This window comes from Cherax quadricarinatus, chromosome 55, assembly GCF_038502225.1.
Source record: "Cherax quadricarinatus isolate ZL_2023a chromosome 55, ASM3850222v1, whole genome shotgun sequence".
Classification (NCBI taxonomy): domain Eukaryota; kingdom Metazoa; phylum Arthropoda; class Malacostraca; order Decapoda; family Parastacidae; genus Cherax; species Cherax quadricarinatus.
In genome coordinates this window covers 26,569,046-26,590,428 of record NC_091346.1, presented here as the reverse complement: position 1 = coordinate 26,590,428, position 21,383 = coordinate 26,569,046, and the positions used below count along the sequence as shown (strand labels likewise).

Below are 21,383 nucleotides of genomic sequence, written 5' to 3'. Positions count from 1 at the left end.
CGTGGTCCTGACACCTTTAGTGATTCTTATCCTCGTCGCAGACATAGATAAAAAAAAAAAATCTCGCCACAGTTTTGTATCATCATTTGCAGACGATACCGAAAGAAGCATGAAAATCACCTTAGTAGTGGATATGAAATTGCAGGAAAGTATCAACGGAATCGTCTAATGGAGAGTGGAAAATGACATGACTCAGTAGTGACAAGTTTCAGCTACTTATATATGGAAAGAATGAAGAACTCAAAAGGAACTTTGTATACAAAACGCAAAAGGGTTAACGTAATGTTAGCTGACTTTTCTTTCCAAGAACACAATGAGGCAAATGTCACGACGGCCAAAAAAATGGTGGAGTGAATAACGAGAGCTTTCAAAACAAGGGAAATAGTGCCAATGGTGACACTTCAAATTACTTGTTTTCTCTCGCTTAGAGTATGTTTCACTGTTGACGGCTCTGTTCAGATCAGGAGAGAGAGATCAGAGCTGGAACATATTCAAAGATCTTTTACGGCAAATAAAGCATTTAAATTACAGGGAACATCACAAAGTCGTAAATATATACTTGCTGGAGCGGAGGAGAGAGAGATGCATGATAATATATACGTGAAAGGTATTTGAGAGCCAAGTCCTAAATCTGCACAATACTAATACAACTTACTGCAGTGAGAAATAATAATTATTTCTACAAGTACATGTACAAGGTATACAGGCCTAGCTGACATCAGTGACATACTACTGTATAGAATACCTCTTATGTAAAGCATTTCGGGCAAATTGAGTCAGTTTTGTCGCATGATGCAACCCACCCCAGTCAACTAACATCCAGGTACCGTTTTACTGATGGGTGAAAATTAGACAACGAGCATCTTAAGGAAACACGTCCTAATGTTTCCAACCGTATTGGGGATCAACACCCCCCCCCCCCAAATCGAGCTACGGGGACACTTTTGAGAGAGTGTAGAATACAAGAAACGCTATCGGAACAAGTCTTCAAAAGGAAACTCAACAAATACTTCGCCAAGTGCCGGATAAACGAGGCTGTGATGGATGGATGTACCAACAAGTAGCTAGCCCAAATAACCCGCACATAGGAGAGAGGAGCTCCTCTCTCCTATGTGCGGGTTATTTGTGTATTGTTCCAGTCACACGGTATTGTGCCTTTTTATTCTTTAAGCAGGTAGCAGCAGCAACCTGGTTACCTAAGCAAGCACCAGACGAGCCTGGCTCAGGGCCTGGCTATGAGAGTAGGAAAACTCTCAAAACTCATCGAAGGCATATCTTAACTCATCATCTGTACTCTAGTCCGTCTTGTATCAATTTCAACAACATGAAGCGGCAACCATTACTGGCAGTTTACCAAGAACTTAGTATAACATCCCCAGGGCGAAGCAGGCGTGTTAATTTGTGTCCATTCACCCTTGTTTTGGTACCAATCTCGCTGCTAACTTTAGATTCTTTACCAGATTTTGTATTTTGGTCAGTTACATCGTATATACCAAGATATGTCCGACATACTTTGTTTAAAATGTTCTAAATAAATGTGTGTGTGTGTGTGTGTGTGTGTGTGTGTGTGTGTGTGTGTGTGTGTGTGTGTGTGTGTGTGTGTGTGTGTGTGTGTGTGTGTGTGTGTGTGTGTGTGCGCGCGCGCTCACCTAGTTGTGGTTGCAGGGGTCTATTCACAGATCCTTGCCCCCGCCTCTTCACTGTCCCCTACTGGGTCGCTCTTCCCGCTCCATGAACTTTATCATACCTCTTAAAGCTATGTATGGATCCTGCCTCCACTACATCGCTTCCCAAACTATTCCACTTCCTGACTACTCTGTGACTGAAGAAATACTTCCTAACATCCCTATGATTCATCTGAGACTTCAACTTCCAACTGTGGCCCCTTGCTGCCGTGTCCCATCTCTGGAACATCCTGTCTCTGTCCACCTTGTCAATTCCTCTCAGTATTTTATATGTCGTTATCATGTCCCCCTCCTCTCTCTCCTGTCCTCCAGTGTTGTCAGGTCGATTTCCCTCAACCTCTCCTGGTAGGACATACCCCTTAGCTCCGGGACTAGTCTTGTTGCAAACCTTTGCACTTTCTCTAGTTTCTTTACGTGCTTGGCTAGGTGTGGGTTCCAAACTGGTGCCGCATATTCCAATATGAGCCTTACGTACACAGTGTACAGGGTCCTAAACGATTCCTTATTAAGATGTCGGAATGCTGTTCGTAGGTTTGCTAGGCGCCCATATGCTGCAGCAGTTGTGTGGTTGATGTGCGTCTCTGGAGATGTACCTGGTGTTATACTCACCCCAAGATCTTTTCCTTGAGTGAGGTTTGTAGTCTCTGGCCCCCTAGACTGTAGTCCGTCTTCGCTCTTCTTTGCTCTTCCCCAATCTTCATGACTTTGCACTTGTGTTTGTGTGTGTGTGTGTGTGTGTGTGTGTGTGTGTGTGTGTGTGTGTGTGTGTGTGTGTGTGTGTGTGTGCGTGTGTGCGCGCGCGCGGGCGCTTTTGTTACTTGTTTCGCTGGCAGAGCCTCAACCTGTTACCTGTAATATGCCTGTGACTGATTTAGTTTTTTTTTTCTATTCCCGCAGCCTGGCCTGGGGCCAGGGTTTTATGTGGAGTGCCTGTTCAACCAGGCTGTTGCTGTTGGCAACCCGCTGGCCAACATATTCATCACAGCCTAGTTGATCTTGTTGCACTTGTTCCAGCATTATTTCTGATATCTGTTGGTAGCAGATTGTTTAGTCTTGGTCCACATATGTTGACAAACTATTCTCTGAAAAGTAATCATTCTCTCTGGGGACTGATTACCCCCTCTTCTACTGCCTTCCATGTAATATATTATATAAATAGTCACTGGATGGCGAAACGTCTACAAAATGAAGATACCCAGATGTTGCACAAGTGTCCAATTCTTCACACATTTGTTTTGTGATTGTGCGTATGACGTCCCTGCTTTTCACTGGGTCTATTTTACACTTCTCACATTTCGCACCAATACGTTGTTATGGTAGTGTGTAGAGTTGGGACTAGTCCCTCGCGTTTGCCCCTTCCCCGTCTCCTCGCACTGTGACAGGAGCTGTAACTCCACTTCTGTGGAAACCGATATAGCTTCCCCTGTTACTGAACCCTTCCAGAGGTCACCGCTCCCACGGCCCGGTCCCAGACCTGGCCTCCTGATTGCTGGTCTGATCCAACGTATGCATCACAACCCGGGTGATCCGGAACCATTTTTAGGAATCTGTAGATTCCCCTCTTAAAGAAAGATAGGTGTTAGTTGGTAATCTTTCTGCGTGGAGGAGGGTGCCAGGTGCTGCATTAGCCAGGATGTGATGGGTATGTGGGCCAGCAGGTCACTTACAGCAACAGCCTGGTTGACCAAGCAAGTATTAGAGAACCCTGGCCCATGGCTGGACTGCGGGAGTAGGAAAACTCTCGAAACTAGTCAGAGATATATCAATCACAGTGGGATGCTTGACAGTATTCTTGTTGCCTTCCTGAAGTCTCGTAGCTCATGTTGACATATTTCATTACTTGACATGCGAAATCCTTTCTTTTTTATGGAATGTAACAGGGAAACCTAGGTAACTTTTGTTCCTTCAGTGTAACCGTCATACAAAGTAGGGTAACAGCACAATGCTGACGTAACTAGTTTTGCTTAATAAAAAAAAGAGGTAAGTGGAGCCGCAGCGGCCACTGGAAGGAAGACCATGTTCCTGACATGTTTACAGCTGGCCGCAATGACTGCTCGTTAAAACTGTATCCCCCGGGGTCCGTGAGAGTTCCACGCCTCTTGTTTAGTAACCATGCAGGTCCAGAGGCGCTCGGGCGATACGTGGAACAGCAGCAGTAAGCGGGGAAGGAAGTGCAAAGTGGAGAGTCGAACACGGTAGGAGACTCAGAGGAAGGTAGAAAGAAAAGTAGGAAACTACGGTAAGAAGAAAATGAGAGTGAATGAATGGATAAATATATGAATGAAAGAATGGGGGGAGGAACACAGGCTGTTAAGCCGGGCTGTAGTGTATACGTTTGATTGCCGGCGGTGGCCACCTACAGCCTGATTGATCAGACTAGCAGCCAGGAGGGTTTGTAACCGGACTACTGGGGCGGTGATCTCCGAGGTCCGGTCCATGGGTCTTCATTAGGTAGCCGACAGAAGAAACGGTAGGAGATAAAGGTAGAAAAGGAAAGGAGAACACTGTAGACGACGAAAGAAGGCAGAAAGGAAAAGAGAACAGGGTAGGAGAACAAAGAAGGTAGAAAGGGAAACAGAACAAGGTAGAAATGGTAATTGCAGAAAACAGGAGTGGAGTCAGAGAAAGGCAGAGAGGGGAGGAGCAGCAATGAAGTATATTCAAGCTGCTAACATCTGGGTCGTTGACGCGGGAGGAAACGTAAATAAAATATGTAATTAAGAACGTCGATGGTCCAACAGTTGTGAGAGGGTAATAGTCAGGGAACCTGTGAGAGTTTTACCGCTGGGAACGAAAGACATCATGGCTGCAAAAAAAAAAAAAAAAAGTGAATTCTGATACAGTTTTGGAGGGGACGACAGTTAATTAAATAGCAGATAAAAGTAGAAATAGTGCCAACAAGATGCAGTCAGATTTAAATTATGAATTTATACTGGTGGTAGTATGACGGTAGTAGTGGTTGTAGTAGTAGGCTGTTTTACGAAGCTTAATTAATTAATTGGCTGTGAGCCATATAGGAATGGCTCTCTGTACGGAACGTGGGGTGATGTTGGCCTGTGTATGTCACCCCTCCCTCCCCCCACACAGTGGCACGCACACCCCCTTACACCCTGATACCTCACTTTTTCCCACACTATTACTCTCTCATTAATACCCCTCGCAGCGTAATACCCGTCACATTTTTTCCACACCACTCTCCTTCACACACGCTAACCTCCCTTAACACTTCCCTTACGCACTCCTAACACCTGATACAATCTTAACACACGCCCTTCCACACCACTTCCTTCACCCCACCTCTCCCTCTTAAATAGTCGACCCCTTATCCCTCACACTCCGCCCCTTAATATACCCACATCGTGTACTCCAACATGATCTACCCCTACATGGTCTTCTCTACATTGTCTACACACATGCCCCACCCCCACATGGTCTTCTCTACATTGTCTGTACACATGCCCCACCCCCTGGTTACCTGAAGGTTATTCCGGGGATCAACGCCCCCGCGGCCCGGACCATGACCAGGCCTCAGAGTGGATCAGGGCCTGATCAACTAGGCTGTTACTGCTGGCCGCACGCAGTCCAACGTACGAGCCACAGCCTGGCTGATCCGGCACTGACTTTAGGTATTTGTCCAGCTCTCTTGAAGGCAGCCAGGGGTTTATTGGCAATTCCCCTAATGCTTGATGGGAGGCTGTTGAACAGTCTTGGGCCCCGGACACTTATGGTGTTTTCCCTTAATGTACCAATGGCGCCCCTACTTTTTATTGGGGTCATTTTACATCGTCTGCCCAGTCTTTTACTTTCGTAGGGAGTGATTTCTGTGTGCAGATTTGGGACCATTCCTTCCAAGATTTTCCAAGTGTATATTATGATATCTCTCTCCCTTCTGCGTTCCAATGAGTACAAGTCAAGTGCTTCCAAGCGTTCCCAGTAGTTAAGGTGCTTGACAGAACTTATACGTGCAGTAAAGGATCTCTGTACACTCTCTAGATCTGCGATTTCACCTGCTTTGAATGGAGATGTTAATGTACAGCAGTATTCCAGCCTAGAGAGAACAAGTGATTTGAAAAGGATCATCATTGGCTTGGCATCTCTCGTTTTGAACGTTCTCATTATCCATCCTATCATTTTCTTTGCACGTGCGATCGTGGCACTGTTGTGATCCTTGAAAGTGAGATCCTCAGACATTACTACTCCCAGGTCCCTTACATTATTTTTCCGCTCTGTTGTATGGCCAGAGTCTGTAGTATACTCTGTTCTAGTTATTATCTCCTCCAGTTTTCCATAACGGAGTAGTTGGAATTTGTCCTCATTGAACATCATATTGTTTACCGTTGCCCACTGGAAAACTTCGTTTATATCTTCTCGGAGGTTAACCGCGTCCTCAGCAGATGACAGCCTCATGCAGATCCTAGTATCATCCGCAAAGGATGATACGGTGCTGTGATGTATATCTTTGTCTATGTCTGATATGAGGATAAGGAATAAGATGGGGGCGAGTACTATGCCTTGTGGAACAGAACTCTTCACTATGGCAGCCTCCGATTTAACTCTGTTGACCACTATTTGTGTTCAATTTGTTAGGAAGTTGAAGATCCATCTCCCCACTTTCCCAGTTATTCCTTTAGCACGTATTTTATGGGCTATTACGCCATGATCGCATTTGTCAAATGCTTTTGCAAAGTCTGTGTATATTACATCTGCATTCTGATTTTCTTCCAGTGCATCCAAGGCCATTTCATAGTGATCCAATAGTTGTGAGAGGCAGGAGCGACCTGCCCTGAACCCATGTTGTCCTGGATTGTGCAGATTTTGGGAATCCAGGTGATTTGCAATCCTGCTTCTTAGCACTTTTTCAAAGATTTTTATGATGTGGGACGTCAGAGCTATTGGTCTATAGTTCTTAGCTAATGCTTTGCTGCCACCTTTATGGAGTGGGGCTATATCCGTTGTTTTAAGTGGCTGTGGAATTTCACCCATGTCCAAGCTCCTCCTCCATAGTGTACTTAGGGCACGCAAGAGGGGTTTCCTGCAGTTCTTAATAAAAACAGAGTTCCACGAGTCTGGGCCCGGGGCTGAGTGCATGGGCATGTTGTCAATGGCTTTTTCGAAATCTATCGGAGTTAGGGTAATGTCGGAAATCAGGCATACATTTATGGAGTTTTGAGGCTCATTCATGAAGAAATCATTTGGGTCGTCGATCCTCAGACCGATTAGTGGTTCACTAAACACAGAGTCGTACTGGGATTTCAATATTTCACTCATTTCCTTGTTGTCATCTGTGTAAGTCCCATCCTGTCTGAGTAAGGGCTCGATACTAGATGTGGTATTTGCCTTGTTTTTTGCATATGAAAAGAAATATTTTGAATTTTTCAATTTCACTAATAGCCTTAAGCTCCTCCTGCCTCTCCTGGTTACTGTAAGAGTCATTTAACTTAAGTTCGATAGTTTCCACTTCCCTGGTCAGCGCCTCCTTTCGTGTATCAGATATTCTAGCACTCCTGAGGAGCTCAGTGACTCGTCGTCTTCTGTAGAGGGAGCGTCTTTCTCTCTCCAGTTTACTCCTGCTCTTCTTTCTTAGGGGAATATGCCTAGAACATGCTTCAGCTGCCAGAAAGTTGATCCTTTCAAGGCACTGGTTTGGATCCATGTCATTTAAGATATCTTCCCACCATGTTTCGTTTAGGACATGGTTTACCTGGTCCCAGTTGATGTTCTTGTTGAAGTTGTATTTTGTGAAGACACCTTCACAGGTACATGCATTCTGCTGATCAGGACCCCTATGCATGTACGTCTGGACTTCGATTAGGTTGTGATCGGAATTAGTTGTTTTTGATATTCTTATGTCTCTTATCAGGTCCTCATTATTTGTGAAGATAAGGTCAAGTGTGTTTTCTAGTCTTGTTGGCTCCACTATCTGCTGACTTAAGGTGTGTTTTTCGCAGAGACTTAGTAGCTCATGTGTGTGTGACCTTTCATGGTCTACCCGCACACAGTCCTCCCATGGCAACATCAAACCTGCCGTGAGGTTCATGTAAACAGAATAACACAAGCGGCAAATGCCAGGTTGGAAAACATGCGCCTGACTTTCAGAAATATAAACAGTGCTGCAAGACGTCTTGCACAAGACTGCTGCAAGACGTACTACACAAGACTTCTGCAAGACATGTTGCACGTGTGTGGCGTACTTGTTGAGTACGGAGCGTCATCCTTCACTCGTATACAAAACAAACGCCCAGAAAGTCCAAAAGTATGCTTGAAGGGCAAGGGTTGAGAAGGCTATTCAACAGCAGTACTGTATTTCATTATTTTTTGTTACTGTTACCCCTTGAGGTAGCCAGGAAACTCGTAATTAATCCCCTTTCTTATGAATAATAATAATAATAATTAAAATTAGAGGGGTAATTGCCTCCATGTTTAATTACCCTGAGTTTGAATACAGCCAGCGATAGATTAACAATTGCTTTATTTTTTAGGTTAAGGTCAGTAGAGCGGTAGAATGAGCTAGACAGTGGGAGTATAGAGGCTGACCCCCACCACAATAACTAATACATCTCAAATAATGACTCCGGAGATAACTCCTTTCCTCAAACTTAAATAGATTTTTTTAAAGGATTATGGTGTCATTTTAATTTGTCGATAGTTTTTCATGCAGCAAGTCAGTATACACTTCTTCCTTCGGGTATACTGTAACCGTGAATGTGAAAAAGACAATGCGGTTATCAAGACACTGAGGATACGTTTCGCCCACCAGGGGCTTCTTCAGTCTTCAGTAGTAGTAGTGAGTTACTACTACTGACACTGGTAACTGGTTACTGGTACTGGTACTACTGAGAGAAACTCCTGACGAGCAAACCATCCTCAGTGTCTTCATAACCGCATGCGTGCCATTTTACCTCATATTTTTGAGTGTTAATTAAAAATTTTGACGCATTTCAAGAATTTCTAGACTTCTTTATTATTGTGCATTGAGCTACACAAGTTTTTGTGATTCATGCCTAAATGTTTGTTGTCTACGAGTAGAACTATTTATAAATCGGTAAAAGAAACGAAAATGATGGCTGGACTCCGGGAGCAGAAAGACTTTGGAAACTCATCAAAGGTATATCTGAATGGAATTATTTTTTACAGGAATAATTTTGTCTTATGAGACTTGATAAAGCAGGATGATATGGGCAACTCCATTGGATAACTTTTGGAGTTAATAGCTGTGTGTAGCTGGAAGTTACACTATACAGAGACACACATTGGAAACGTGCACATTTGAACGTTTCCTCTTAAGTGTCTTCAAACGTTTCGCAGCCTTTTTTTTCAACTATTTTTTTGGCATTTTTTTTTGTGTGGGGGAGTTATGTAGCTTAACGCAAGCTAATTTAAACAAAAAATAGTATTTGTAGTGTTTAAAGGAGAAGTGGCGCTGAGACTGTGGTAAAAATTAAGGCAGACTGAGGCTAGGATGCAGACAGACAGACACATTAAAGATATAGCCAAACTCTCCCCTCGCCCCTCCTTGTCTATACTGAAAGCAAGCTGGTGGTCATTACTATGCATGATATAATCCACTTCAGCTGACACTTGACTTGCACCAGCTAGCTCCACACAAACACGGAACACGCACGCACGCACGAGCGTTCAGCCAGCTAGGTCCAACAGCAAGAGCAGCGACAAGAACATGCCTCTGTCACCATGAACGGTTAAAACAGCACCACTAATACCAGCACCACAAATAGGAACAGTTCCACTAATATCAACACCAGTAGGAACAGTTCCACTAATATCAGCACCAATAGAAACAGCTCCATTAATACCAGCACTACTAATACCACAAGGAAGAACACCAACACCACTAGGAACAGCACCACCAACACCTCTAACAAGAGCTCCACAAGCATCACTGGGAAAGGCACCACTAAGAAACAAGATGAAAGGGACTGCAACATTAAGAACAAGAGGTAGGTGGAGGGCCAGGAAGTGCAGTAGTGGTTTACATGGCAGCGCGGTGCGCGTGTCGGGTCTAGAGCGGCCCGTAAATTGTGTGCACGACTCTTTTTATAGCCTCCAGATGCGTTGATTTTTTATGTGGTGCGGTGTGGTTGTAGCGGTAATGTTGGAGGTTCTCTCTGGGGGACCTGCCCGTCCAGGGGACCTGCCTTGCCTGCCAGCCAGCTTGCCTCTCTCTTTCTGCTTGCCTTTTTGGTCTCCACCCTGCATGTTGTCTAGATGCCTGTTTGCCTTGTCGCCTGTCTGTTTGCTGGTCGCCTGCCTGATTGCTAGACGTCAACTTGCTGGTTGTCCGTCTGGTCGCCTGTCTGCTTGTTACCACACCTGTTCAACTGTTTAGTTTCTACATGTATTGTTTCCTAGCTGTCTTCCCTCCTGACTTACTAAAACTCTGATAAGGCACAGGAACCTTAGAAATTACTTTTTTCAATCTCTGAGCGGTTAGTAGAGCTCACTAAACGAAGAGGTGTGTGTGGGGGAGAGGGGGGATTAACACCACACACGGCTTCAAAAGTAGGTATGATCGGACCTTAGAGTCTATGAATCAGTAAAGCTAGAATAGCTAAGCCGAAGTCAGTCAGGAACTGTGACACGATTCCTGGTAATAGAGCTAGGTTGATACATGCATGAAGGAAAAATAGAGGAAATTGAGTTAAGAGCAATCTACTGGTCAGTGTGTTAACCAGAGGCCAGTGGTTGGCGCACTGGCCTGTGAGTTTTAGGATTACCTTGACATAGGTTCACTACTCATCCGGTCTGTGATTTGTTTGCAGTCGTGTTATTATGATGGAAAAATACACAAATGCAGTATAATGCGATCCTTTGATTACGTTTCGGCCACACAGTGAGATTTATCGTCACAAACAGATCTGTTATTACGATTTTGTGAATCTCTTTCGAAGTTTGTGTTTATCAGGTGAAGTGACGGAGAGAGTTTTACTAGGTTGGAGACGGGGGGGGGGTTACACCACAAGCATCTTTTGTTTTTTTTTCCTTGCAGTGCAAGTGTTGTTTTCTTGCAAGGCACTTCTCGTAATCAAGAGAAACATTTGTAAAATAGATTGTGGGTAATTACCTGCAACTACAAGTTGCAGGAATAGAGTTCATGCTTGTCCTCATGTTTTTCTCTCTCTCTCTCTCTCTCTCTCTCTCTCTCTCTCTCTCTCTCTCTCTCTCTCTCTCTCTCTCAATCCGATATAGTAAGGAGGGAGATAGGGAAGGTAGGACTATCCCCTCTCGCTTTCCCCTCCTAAGTCGGTGCCGTAGTAAAGCCAGGGAAAAAAAGAGGGGAGAGAGTGAGAGGGGTTTGGTATAGCCAGGTCAAGGGTCCAGGTGGCTTCACTCTTTTGTTTGGCTGGAAGTTAAAGGGAGATGGTGAAGAGAGGAATGGGCGGTGGAGAGGATAATGGATGGTAGGGAGAAAAAGGGGCGGTGGATGGGAAAGGAAAAAGGATAGTGGGAAGGGGTAAAGGTGGTAGAGAGGGGGAATGTCGATGGAGAGAAAATGAGTTGTAAGGTAGAGGGAAGAGAAATGAGAGGTCAGTACGTGTATACAAGAAGTTATTTAGGCACAGGTACACACAAGTACAATTATCATACGTAGTGTAAATGACCTAGGATAACTAAAAAAAAAAAAGTCAGTGACTTAATTCCATTGTGATTTTCTTATGAGGCCCGTAACCTTCACCCCCAGGGGGTGCGAGCACCGCTGGTTGGGAACCCCTGCTTTAGTGTTTCCTAATCCTGGTAGATCGGGGACCTTGGTACTTAGTAAGTTTCTCTGTGTGTTTGATGTAATCTGTGGAATTTGCAAGATGAAAGTTCTTGGAATGTTCCTTGTAGTGCCACTAATTAATGACTCACCACGAAAATCTGTCTGTCTCTGTCTCTGTCTGTCTGTCTGTCTGTCTGTCTGTCTCTCTCTCTCTCTCTCTCTCTCTCTCTCTCTCTCTCTCTCTCTCTCTCTCTCTCTCTCTCTCTCTCTCTCTCTCTCTCTCTCTCTCTCTCTCCACACACATGCACAAATATGCTATAAGACAATAGTTCCAGTATTCCTTCTAATTCTCATTTGAGCATTGTGTAAAAATTGAAGAGCGTAGGTATTTAAGGTAATGACTGGTGATTGGAGGCAAGTAGAGGTAGTTAAAGGTAGGTCATTACATCAGATGGTGTGCCATGTACTCCGGTACTAATGTTACAATGTACAGGTTTCAGACTGATGCCTGCTTCTCTTTCCTTAAGGTTATTCTAATGTTTCTCAGTTTTAAAGGACCACAATGGAAATAAGTCACTCTGTCTGACTTTTTTGGGTTATCCTAGGTTCTCTACACATATGCTGCTATGTATGATAATTCTATGTAACTGTATTTGTGTATACCTGAATAAACTTACTTACTTACTTATATGCCGCCTCCGTCCTGTTAATATGCTCCTGGGGTGTAATGTTTGATGTGATGTCCACCCCATGTACTGTCTTCATGACGCTCTTCCTCTGGCATCATACCTCCTTAAACCATTCTCATGACCTTGTATTTGCTGGGTTCAATTCCAGTAGCTGTTTGTGTCACCATTAATGTAGGTTGTTAGGTCTTGTTAGGTAAAAGGACACAAGTGCAACTAATGTGACATTTTATTGTGGCAACGTTTCGCTTGACAAAGCTCCTGGAGAGCGAAACGTTGCCACAATAAAATGTTACATACTGTTGGTAATTCTACCAACATTAATAAAATCTGTTCATGTCTTGTAGCATCTTGCCCTTAACCTACTCATACATAAGTCTTGCGTCGTCACCAGCAGACATTAACTCGTGCGAGTGTGCATCACCTGGTATGATATTTACATATAGGTTGGTTGGATACACCCACCTTCACATGTGATTCACAAGCACGTCATTGCTTGCCATAACTTCCATACGTGTCAAAGTTAGTGTTTTCAGTAATCATTTCTGCTCCCTTCTCTCACACCATTTCTTCTTCTTCGCTCAGCTACTGTTACTCCTCTCTCTTCGACGCATACTATGCGCATAGTTGACCCAACTTTATTTTCAAAATCTACCAAACTTTAGAAGGGATATAAAAATGACTGGGAACCATTTTAGTAATGTTAAATATGTGTTACTCCCTCTCCACTTCCTCTCTCCTCCCTAGGTCTGATCTACTTATCCCCCCTCCCTCCCACTCTCATCCATTAACGTCTGTGAGTGCACTTGCTGCGTATCGGTGCCGTCAGAGTAATGTAGCACATTCCGTGGCCTGGGGAATGTGGTAGATTGCGTCATAATACTGGGAACCAATGGACGCCCGAGCTGAGCTACACTCGGGGTGACGTCACGGTGTTAACACAGTATATATTATCGGGATGTGTGCGTCAGGAGCCACTTTGAGACAGGGCGCCGCTTGTGCCATCCGGATGGGAGTGCTCGTCCCTGTACTGCTGACTCAGCACCTATGTACACAGAAAGGTGTTTGTCTGTGAATGTACACTGAAAGGAGTTTGTGTATGTATGTACACCGAAAGATGTATGTCTATGTATATACACTGGCAGTTTAATCCCCATTTTAGGGATAATAGGGGCAGTAGGACGGTTACGACTTAGGTGGGTAATAATGGGGTGTGGGGTGGGTAATACGGGTGGCTGGGGTGTAGGTGGGTGGGTAATTAGAGTGGCGGCGGCGGCTTGTGAGAGAGTGGTGCTCTTCAGATTGACCTGAATATTGGCAGGTGTAGCACACACCTGAAATTAGCTCTGTCTGCCTACCTGTCTTCTTGTGTTCTGTCTGCCTGCCTGTCTGTCTTTTGTTCTATATGCCTGCCTATCTGTTTACTCTGCGGTACCTGTCTGCCTAATTGATTCACCTCTCTGGGTAACCATGTCAATTTTTATTTTTATACATTGTTTACCCCACTTTAATGTCTGTCCGGCTGTCTACCTACTTTTACTGCTTGCCTGCCTGTCTACCTACTTTTTCATGTCTGCATTTCTGCTCGTTTGTCTGGGTTTCTGCCTCCCACGTGTCCAGTGCTTAGAAGTGGTATGCGTTGAGAGACACTGCTGTTTATAGTGACTTCAATTTTTTTAAGCAAACTTGGATACATCAGCAACGTGCCGCTACCTTATTCTATGTGATAGCTATGTAGTGGAAACAAAGAAATCTGTCGTATTCCATCCATAGTGTTTAATACTTCAGTAATGCTGTAGTCATATATGGTAAATGGGAGTAGCAAGGGCTGAACGAGGATGAGAAAGGAAGGAGTACGTACCTGGAGTCTACGTACCTGGGGTCTACGTACCTGGAGTCTACATACCTGGAGTCTACATACCTGGAGTCTACATACCTGGAGTCTACATACCTGGAGTCTACATACCTGGAGTCTACATACCTGGAGTCTACATACCTGGAGTCTACATACCTGGAGACTACGTATCTGGAGTATGTACCGAGGGTCAACGCCCTTGTGGCTCGGTCCCGCCACCATAATTTACTGGAGTGACATGTATGGGAGGAAGTGTAAAATAAATCCAGTGAAACGCGGGAACACCATGGGAATAATAAAAAAAATTGTAACTACAAACTCTGGCCATACAATAGAGCGGAAAAATAATGTAAGGGACCTGGGAGTAGTAATGTCTGAGGATCTCACTTTCAAGGATCACAACAGTGCCACGATCACAAGTGCAAAGAAAATGATAGGATGGATAATGAGAACGTTCAAAACGAGAGATGCCAAGCCAGTGATGATCCTTTTCAAATCACTTGTTCTCTCTAGGCTGAAATACTGCTGTAATTTAACATCTCCATTCAAAGCAGGTGAAATTGCAGATCTAGAGAGTGTACAGAGATCCTTTACTGCACGTATAAGTTCTGTCAAGCACCTTAACTACTGGGAACGCTTGGAAGCACTTGACTTGTACTCGTTGGAACGCAGGAGAGAGAGATATATCATAATCTACACTTGGAAAATCCTGGAAGGAATGGTCCCGAATCTGCACACAGAAATCACTCCCTACTAAATTAAAAGACTGGGCAGGCGATGCAAAATACCCCCAATTAAAAGTAGGGGCGCCATTGGTACACTAAGAGAAAACACCATAAGTGTCCGGGGCTCAAGACTGTTCAACAGCCTCCCATCAAGCATTAGGGGAATTACCAATAAACCCCTGGCTGCCTTCAAGAGAGAGCTGGACAGTGGACAGATACCTAAAGTCAGTTGCCGGATCAGCCGGGCTGTGGCTCGTACGTTGGACTGAGTGCGGCCAGCAGTAACAGCCTGGTTGATCAGGCCCTGATCCACCAGGAGGCCTGGTCATGGGCCGCGCCGCGGGGGCGTTGATCCCCGGAATAACTTCCAGGTAACCTCCAGGTATCCGTGGTCCAAGACTCTCCAGCCTGCTGCCATCAGATATCGGAAATGTTATCGGTATATATGTAGAAATCTTTAAGAGGAAGCTGGATCACTCCCTCCACCAAGTGACAGATCAGCCAGGCAGTGATGGCTGTGGGCCGGCGGGAAGCTGAAAGCAACAGCATAGTTGAACAGGCACTTAACAAGGAAACTTATTAGGAGGCTGATAGGGTAGAAAGGCTCTGGAAATTGGTCACAGGTTTAACCATTGCTTGTTATATGAGGTGGAAATCTTACCTTTACATCTTACGATTTTTTTATGGGACGATTTTTTTTATGGGGATGAACCGTTTTAACCAAGAAAAAACCTCAAAAGATCTAAAGCTCCGCTGAGTAGGTCACAATATAACTTAACTGCCACAGGAGAAATTTTCGTGTTTCTCCAAACACGAAATGCCACCACAGCTATCCTCTTCTCTTTCCTTTTTTTTCTCTCTCTCTTTCTCTCTCTCCCTCCTTTTTTCTCTTAGGTCCCCTCTTCCTATACTGTCTCTCTGCACCATGTACTCTACACTCTCCCTTTCTTCCAGCTTCCACACTGTTATCAGTATAGCCTCTTGACTCTTGGTATCAGCGTTCCGGTATTCTTGCAGCTCTCGGTAACTGCTTTCTTCCGTTCTGCTAAGCTAATATAACTACTTCCGGATGTGCGCCGTGCTTCATCAAAAGTTTCAAACAACTCGAGAAGTTTCCCCTTACTTTCCTGAATGTAAATTCTCACTCCTCGCCTGCCCCAGATTCTTCCGTGTGCCACGTGTTTCTCCCCCCCCCCCATTTCCCCCACACACGCCGCTTATATAATATGGTAGTCGTAATTTATTACCATCTCATTGATGTGACGGGGATGGGGTAAGGGGATAGAGTACAGGAGGGGTGAAGAGGTTTTTAATTAAATAATATTAGGTACCTCTGAAGTGTGTTGCTACCCAGTTCTGTATATTTGTTACACAGTGGGAGAGCAAGTTAGGATATAAGCTACCTATGTTTCACTGTCATATTCCATGACACGGAATGGATTTTATGTAGTGGGGAGGTAGTGGGTGTGTGTGGATGAACGCCTACATTCGCATGCATCATTATATACCGAGTTATAAGTATCGTACTGGAAGAGTGTAGCTATAGGAACGGAGGCAATATGTGGTATAAAGCACTAGCCTATCCACTTCATTTTGAAATTCACTGGGGACGTTATAAACACGGTGCTCCCTTGTCCTGCTGTAGATTGAGAGATGATGTTGTAGAGAGAACGAGAGGCGAGGCTCAGGCACCAAGGTGATTGTAGGTGTAGGTCTTGCAAGACCTATTTCAGATAGTGAAATTATTTTGAAAAGCAGTGATGAATTATTTGGTGCAGATAGATACGGAAGCTGTAGTAGACAACTTTATTGTACCTGTACTTTACCAGTATAATTCTGTATTCTCCCCAGCTTTTGCAGTTAAGTAATAAATCATTGTACTTTCTCATGCAGAGGGTATTCTTGTCCCAAAATTATCCCCACAATTATAAAGTGATTAATTATTCTCTTTGATAAAGTACCTCTATAAAGCATATTAAGAGATTAGTGTCCAGGACTCATTTGGGCATTTAAGTGGAGAATAAGTGTTACTAAATATCTATAAGGAGATGAAGAGGGGTCTTGCATCTCTCGATATGAAGGGTAGAGGGTATGGATGATGGTCAACACTCGTACTGCTGAGCCCAATTGGATAGCCAAACAGTTCCTATGTGACATTTGTTAGTATGCACTACCACCTGTAGCAGCAACACACTAGGGAATGCTGCTTGCCGTGCCCCTGCTAGTGTCACGTCAGTTTTCCCTGACGAATGCACTAACAAAGAGGATGGAGGAGGCGTTGTCATTGTTTCTGTCACGCTTGCTTGATCACCATGGGTGTAGAAAGTTTAGCGTTGCTCCCATGTCCCAACCTCCCTCTCATGTATGTATGTATATATAATCTGCTGAATAGGTAAAATTTGCGATTTTGGCTTAAATAGCAATGCTCTTCTTGCTGAATAAAGCAAGCAAAAATTTGTGTATGCAATAATTTCGCAAAAATCATTCTGAACCTAACAAAAAATTTATTTCATTGTGTTTGTTTATTATTAATTATTGTAAACTTATCTAAAATATATTTAGTTGGATTAGGCTAAATTAAATTGAGCTTGTTATAATAAGGTTAGGTAAGTTTTCTAAGGTACTTTTGGTACAAAATTATTAATTTTTACATTAACATAAATAAAAAAAATATATCTTTAAAAGAGTTTTTGCCAATTGATCAGTTTTACCTATTCGCACGAACAACCGAAGAAACGAAACAATACAAAATGCAAAACAACAACGAGGGAGGAAGTTGAATGAGAGCTCTAGGTCTTTCGTGTTGCAGTCGACACATCAAGAGCTTGCAGTTATATATATATATATATATATATATATATATATATATATATATATATATATATATATATATATATATATATATATATATATATATATATAATTTATTTATTTTAAAATGTTTACTCACCTAGTTGTTGTTGCAGGGGTCGATTCACAGCTCCTGCCCCCGCCAGGTGTGTGTGTTAGAAATATACTCGTAGATACCCAGGTATCTACGAGTATATTTCATTGTTAAAGTGGTCTTTAATATAGGTCTCTGTAACAGCTACTAATAAATTATATTTTGTTGTGTCTTGGTTTGAGACCATGTGTGCTTACAATTATATGATGTTATTTTATTTGTTATTATGCTGGAGGGGGCAGTGGTTGATTTTGTTGGTATTAATATATGTGACTCGCATGAGCCAGCTACTGACAATTTTCAGCACCGAGTTGGTGATACATTCAAATAATTTTGTGCCCCTTCCCCCGTTTTTTTTTATTTCCTGGCACAAAAAAAAAAATTGTATGTTTGTAATTGCCACGTCCAGTGTGACGTTCGTGAGGTTTAACTCTCTCTACCTGGAGGTTACCTGGAGGTTATTCCGGGGATCAACGCCCCCGCGGCCCGGTCCACGACCAGGCCTCCCGATGGATCAGGGCCTGATCAAATAGGCTGTTACTGCTGGCCGCACGCAGTCCGACGTACGAGCCACAGCCCGGCTGATCCGGCACTGACTTTAGGTATCTGTCCAGCTCTCTCTTGAAGGCAGCCAGGGGTTTATTGGCAATTCCCCTAATGCTTGATGGGAGGCTGTTGAACAGTTTTGGGCCCCGGACACTTATGGTGTTTTCTCTTAGTGTACCAATGGCGCCCCTACTTTTTATTGGCGGCATTTTGCATCGCCTGCCCAGTCTTTTACTTTCGTAGGGAGTGATTTCTGTGAGATACCGGCGTTTTTTTTTATGGTCGTGTTTACATATGCCACTTTTGTCACAAATCTCATCAAATTTGCAAACGCCCCTTTACCTTTGATATTCCTTTGATGAGCTGCGAGAGTTTATAATCAAGAAAGCCCGGCTTTGGGTCAGGCTTGTCTGGTGTATTGTCTGGTGCTTGTCTGGTCAACCAGGCATTGTACTGACACACTTGAATGTTCAGTCTGCCTTGATTTATGGCGTTTGATTGGTTTACTATTTCCTTCATTTTAATCGAGCTATTGGTGCTAGCTTCTGAATAATTGTTGTGTACATCTGGTTTTACATAATTGCTTTCATGACTCACGAAAGCCCGGTGGCCTGGTGGCTAAAGCTCCCGCTTCACACACGGAGGGCCCGGGTTCGATTCCCGGCGGGTGGAAACATTCCGACACGTTTCCTTACACCTGTTGTCCTGTTCACCTAGCAGCAAATAGGTACCTGGGTGTTAGTCGACTGGTGTGGGTCGCATCCTTTAAGGACCCCAATGGAAATAAGTTAGACAGTCCTCGATGACGCACTGACTTTCTTGGGTTATCCTGGGTGGCTAACCCTCCGGGGTTAAAAATCCGAACGAAATCTTATCTTATCTTATCTTAACACTATTGCACACATACCACGGAACGGGTGGGGTTAGAACCCATGACGAGTGAGTCGTAAAAGTGCAGGCCACCCGTTCCGTGGTTTATAAATGTTTTTTTCTGGTTTATGTGATAGCTTAAAGTTTAAAAAGTCGTGAGTCCTGGGGCACTGGTAGTATTCCTTAGTGTTATTATGGTACCCATTCTCTCACGCCAGTAAGCTATGTGAGGATTTAGGCGCTGGTCCTATGGAATTTCTTCGTATATATCTACATACTAATTAACTTTCGGTGTACTTAGAGGTGATTAAGCTAACTAAAATATTTTACTGCGTGTTGTGCAGTAAAAAGCAGTTTATTTTGCATCCCTGACATGCCACATGCTATCGTGTTTGTATTGTAATTGTACAGATATTGTGTTATCCTGGTAACAGCACTCACTTCAGGGGAACCAGTCATCCAATCTAACTAGTCTAGCCTAAATTATAACCGAAATAAATGTTGTTTCCAGGTGATTATTTTTTTTGGAAAGTTTGTGAAAATTGCCTTGGCTAATAACATTCTAGGGAACAAGAATTCAGTTGTACGTTTATATAGATGGGGTCCATCTCTGGTGTAAATTGTGGGACCCATACATTGTATCTTTGTTTTTTAAGCAAATTACATAATACTTTGTCATCACTGTCAGTACATTTGTATTTTGTCATTACAGGCCACTTATATTGACATAACCCATTATAAAGACAAACTTATTTGATTGGCTCATGTTGTACATACATGGGGCAGCCGTGTGTGCAGGAAGTGCTGCTACTAACCAGTTGTGTTTTCGTTTTCAGGAGGCGGTGGGGACGGGCCATGAGGGTAGTGGACGGTTGCCAACCCCTCCTCAGCAGCAGCAGCAGCAGCAGCAGCAGCAGCAGCAGCAGCAGCAGCAGCAGCAGCAGCAGCAGCAGCAGCAGCAGCAGCCGCAGCCGCAGCCTCGCTCGCCGCACCAGCAGCAGCAAAACCAACAGCAGCTGCAGCTGGCGGGGATGAGGGTGTCGCCCGCACCACCGCTGACTGCAGGAGCCAACCCACCACACCCTCCACACTCTCCGCACATGTCTCCCGCTGTAGGTCAGTGCCGCCACTCTTCCTCCTATCACAATCACGCAACACACACACACACACACCCCACACACACACACACCCCACACAAACACACCCCACACACACACACACCCCACACAAACACACCCCACACAAACACACCCCACACAAACACACCCCACACACACACACACCCCACACCAACACACCCCACACAAACACACCCCACACAAACACACCCCACACAAACACACCCCACACAAACACAGCCCACACACACCCCACACACACACACCGCACACACACCCCACACACACCCAACACACACACACCCAACACACACACACCCCACACACACACACACACACCACACACACACACACACACACACACACACACACCACACACACACACACACACACACCACACACACACGCGCACACCCACACCACGCGCACACCCACACCACGCACACACCCACACCACACACACACCCACACCACGCACACACCCACACCACGCACACACCCACACCAGGCACACACCCACACCACGCACACACCCACACCACGCACACACCCACACCACGCACACACCCACACCACGCACACACCCACACCACGCACACACCCACACCACGCACACACCCACCACGCGCACACACCCACCACGCGCACACACCCACCACGCGCACACACCCACCACGCACACACACCCACCACGCGCACACACCCACCACGCGCACACACCCACCACGCGCACACACCCACGCGCACACACCCACCACGCGCACACACCCACCACGCACACACACCCACCACGCGCACACACCCACCACGCACACCCACACGCGCACCACCCACATGTACACACACCCACCACACGCACACACCCACCACGCGCACACACCCACCACGCACACACACCCAACATGTACACACACCCACCACACGCACACACCCACCACGCGCGCACACCCACCACGCGCGCACACCCACCACGCGCGCACACCCACCACGCGCGCACACCCACCACGCGCGCACACCCACCACGCGCACACACCCACCACGCGCGCACACCCACCACGCGCACACACCCACCACGCGCACACACCCACCACGTGCACACAACCACCACGCGCACACACCCACCATGCGCACACACCACTCGCACACACCCACCACTCGCACACACCCACCACTCGCACACACCCACCACTCGCACACACCCACCACGCGCACACACCCACCATGCACACACACCAC

At 45.1% G+C, this 21,383-nt stretch overlaps 1 protein-coding gene across 8 annotated transcripts in view; it reads left to right on the top strand.

Moving 5' to 3' along the window:
• The window catches only part of osa (trithorax group protein osa), a 521,098-nt gene that overhangs the window by 233,498 nt on the left and 266,217 nt on the right, over positions 1-21,383 (top strand). For 7 of the 8 annotated variants that reach the window (XM_053791422.2, XM_053791420.2, XM_070096959.1 and 4 more), the window contains exon 1: positions 19,921-20,145. In XM_053791422.2, the coding sequence (XP_053647397.2) occupies positions 20,061-20,145 (85 nt within the window). In that variant the 5' untranslated portion in view covers positions 19,921-20,060. Of the gene's footprint in view, positions 1-19,865; positions 20,146-21,383 lie in introns of those variants that run through there. The other variant, XM_070096962.1, reaches the window with a different exon arrangement.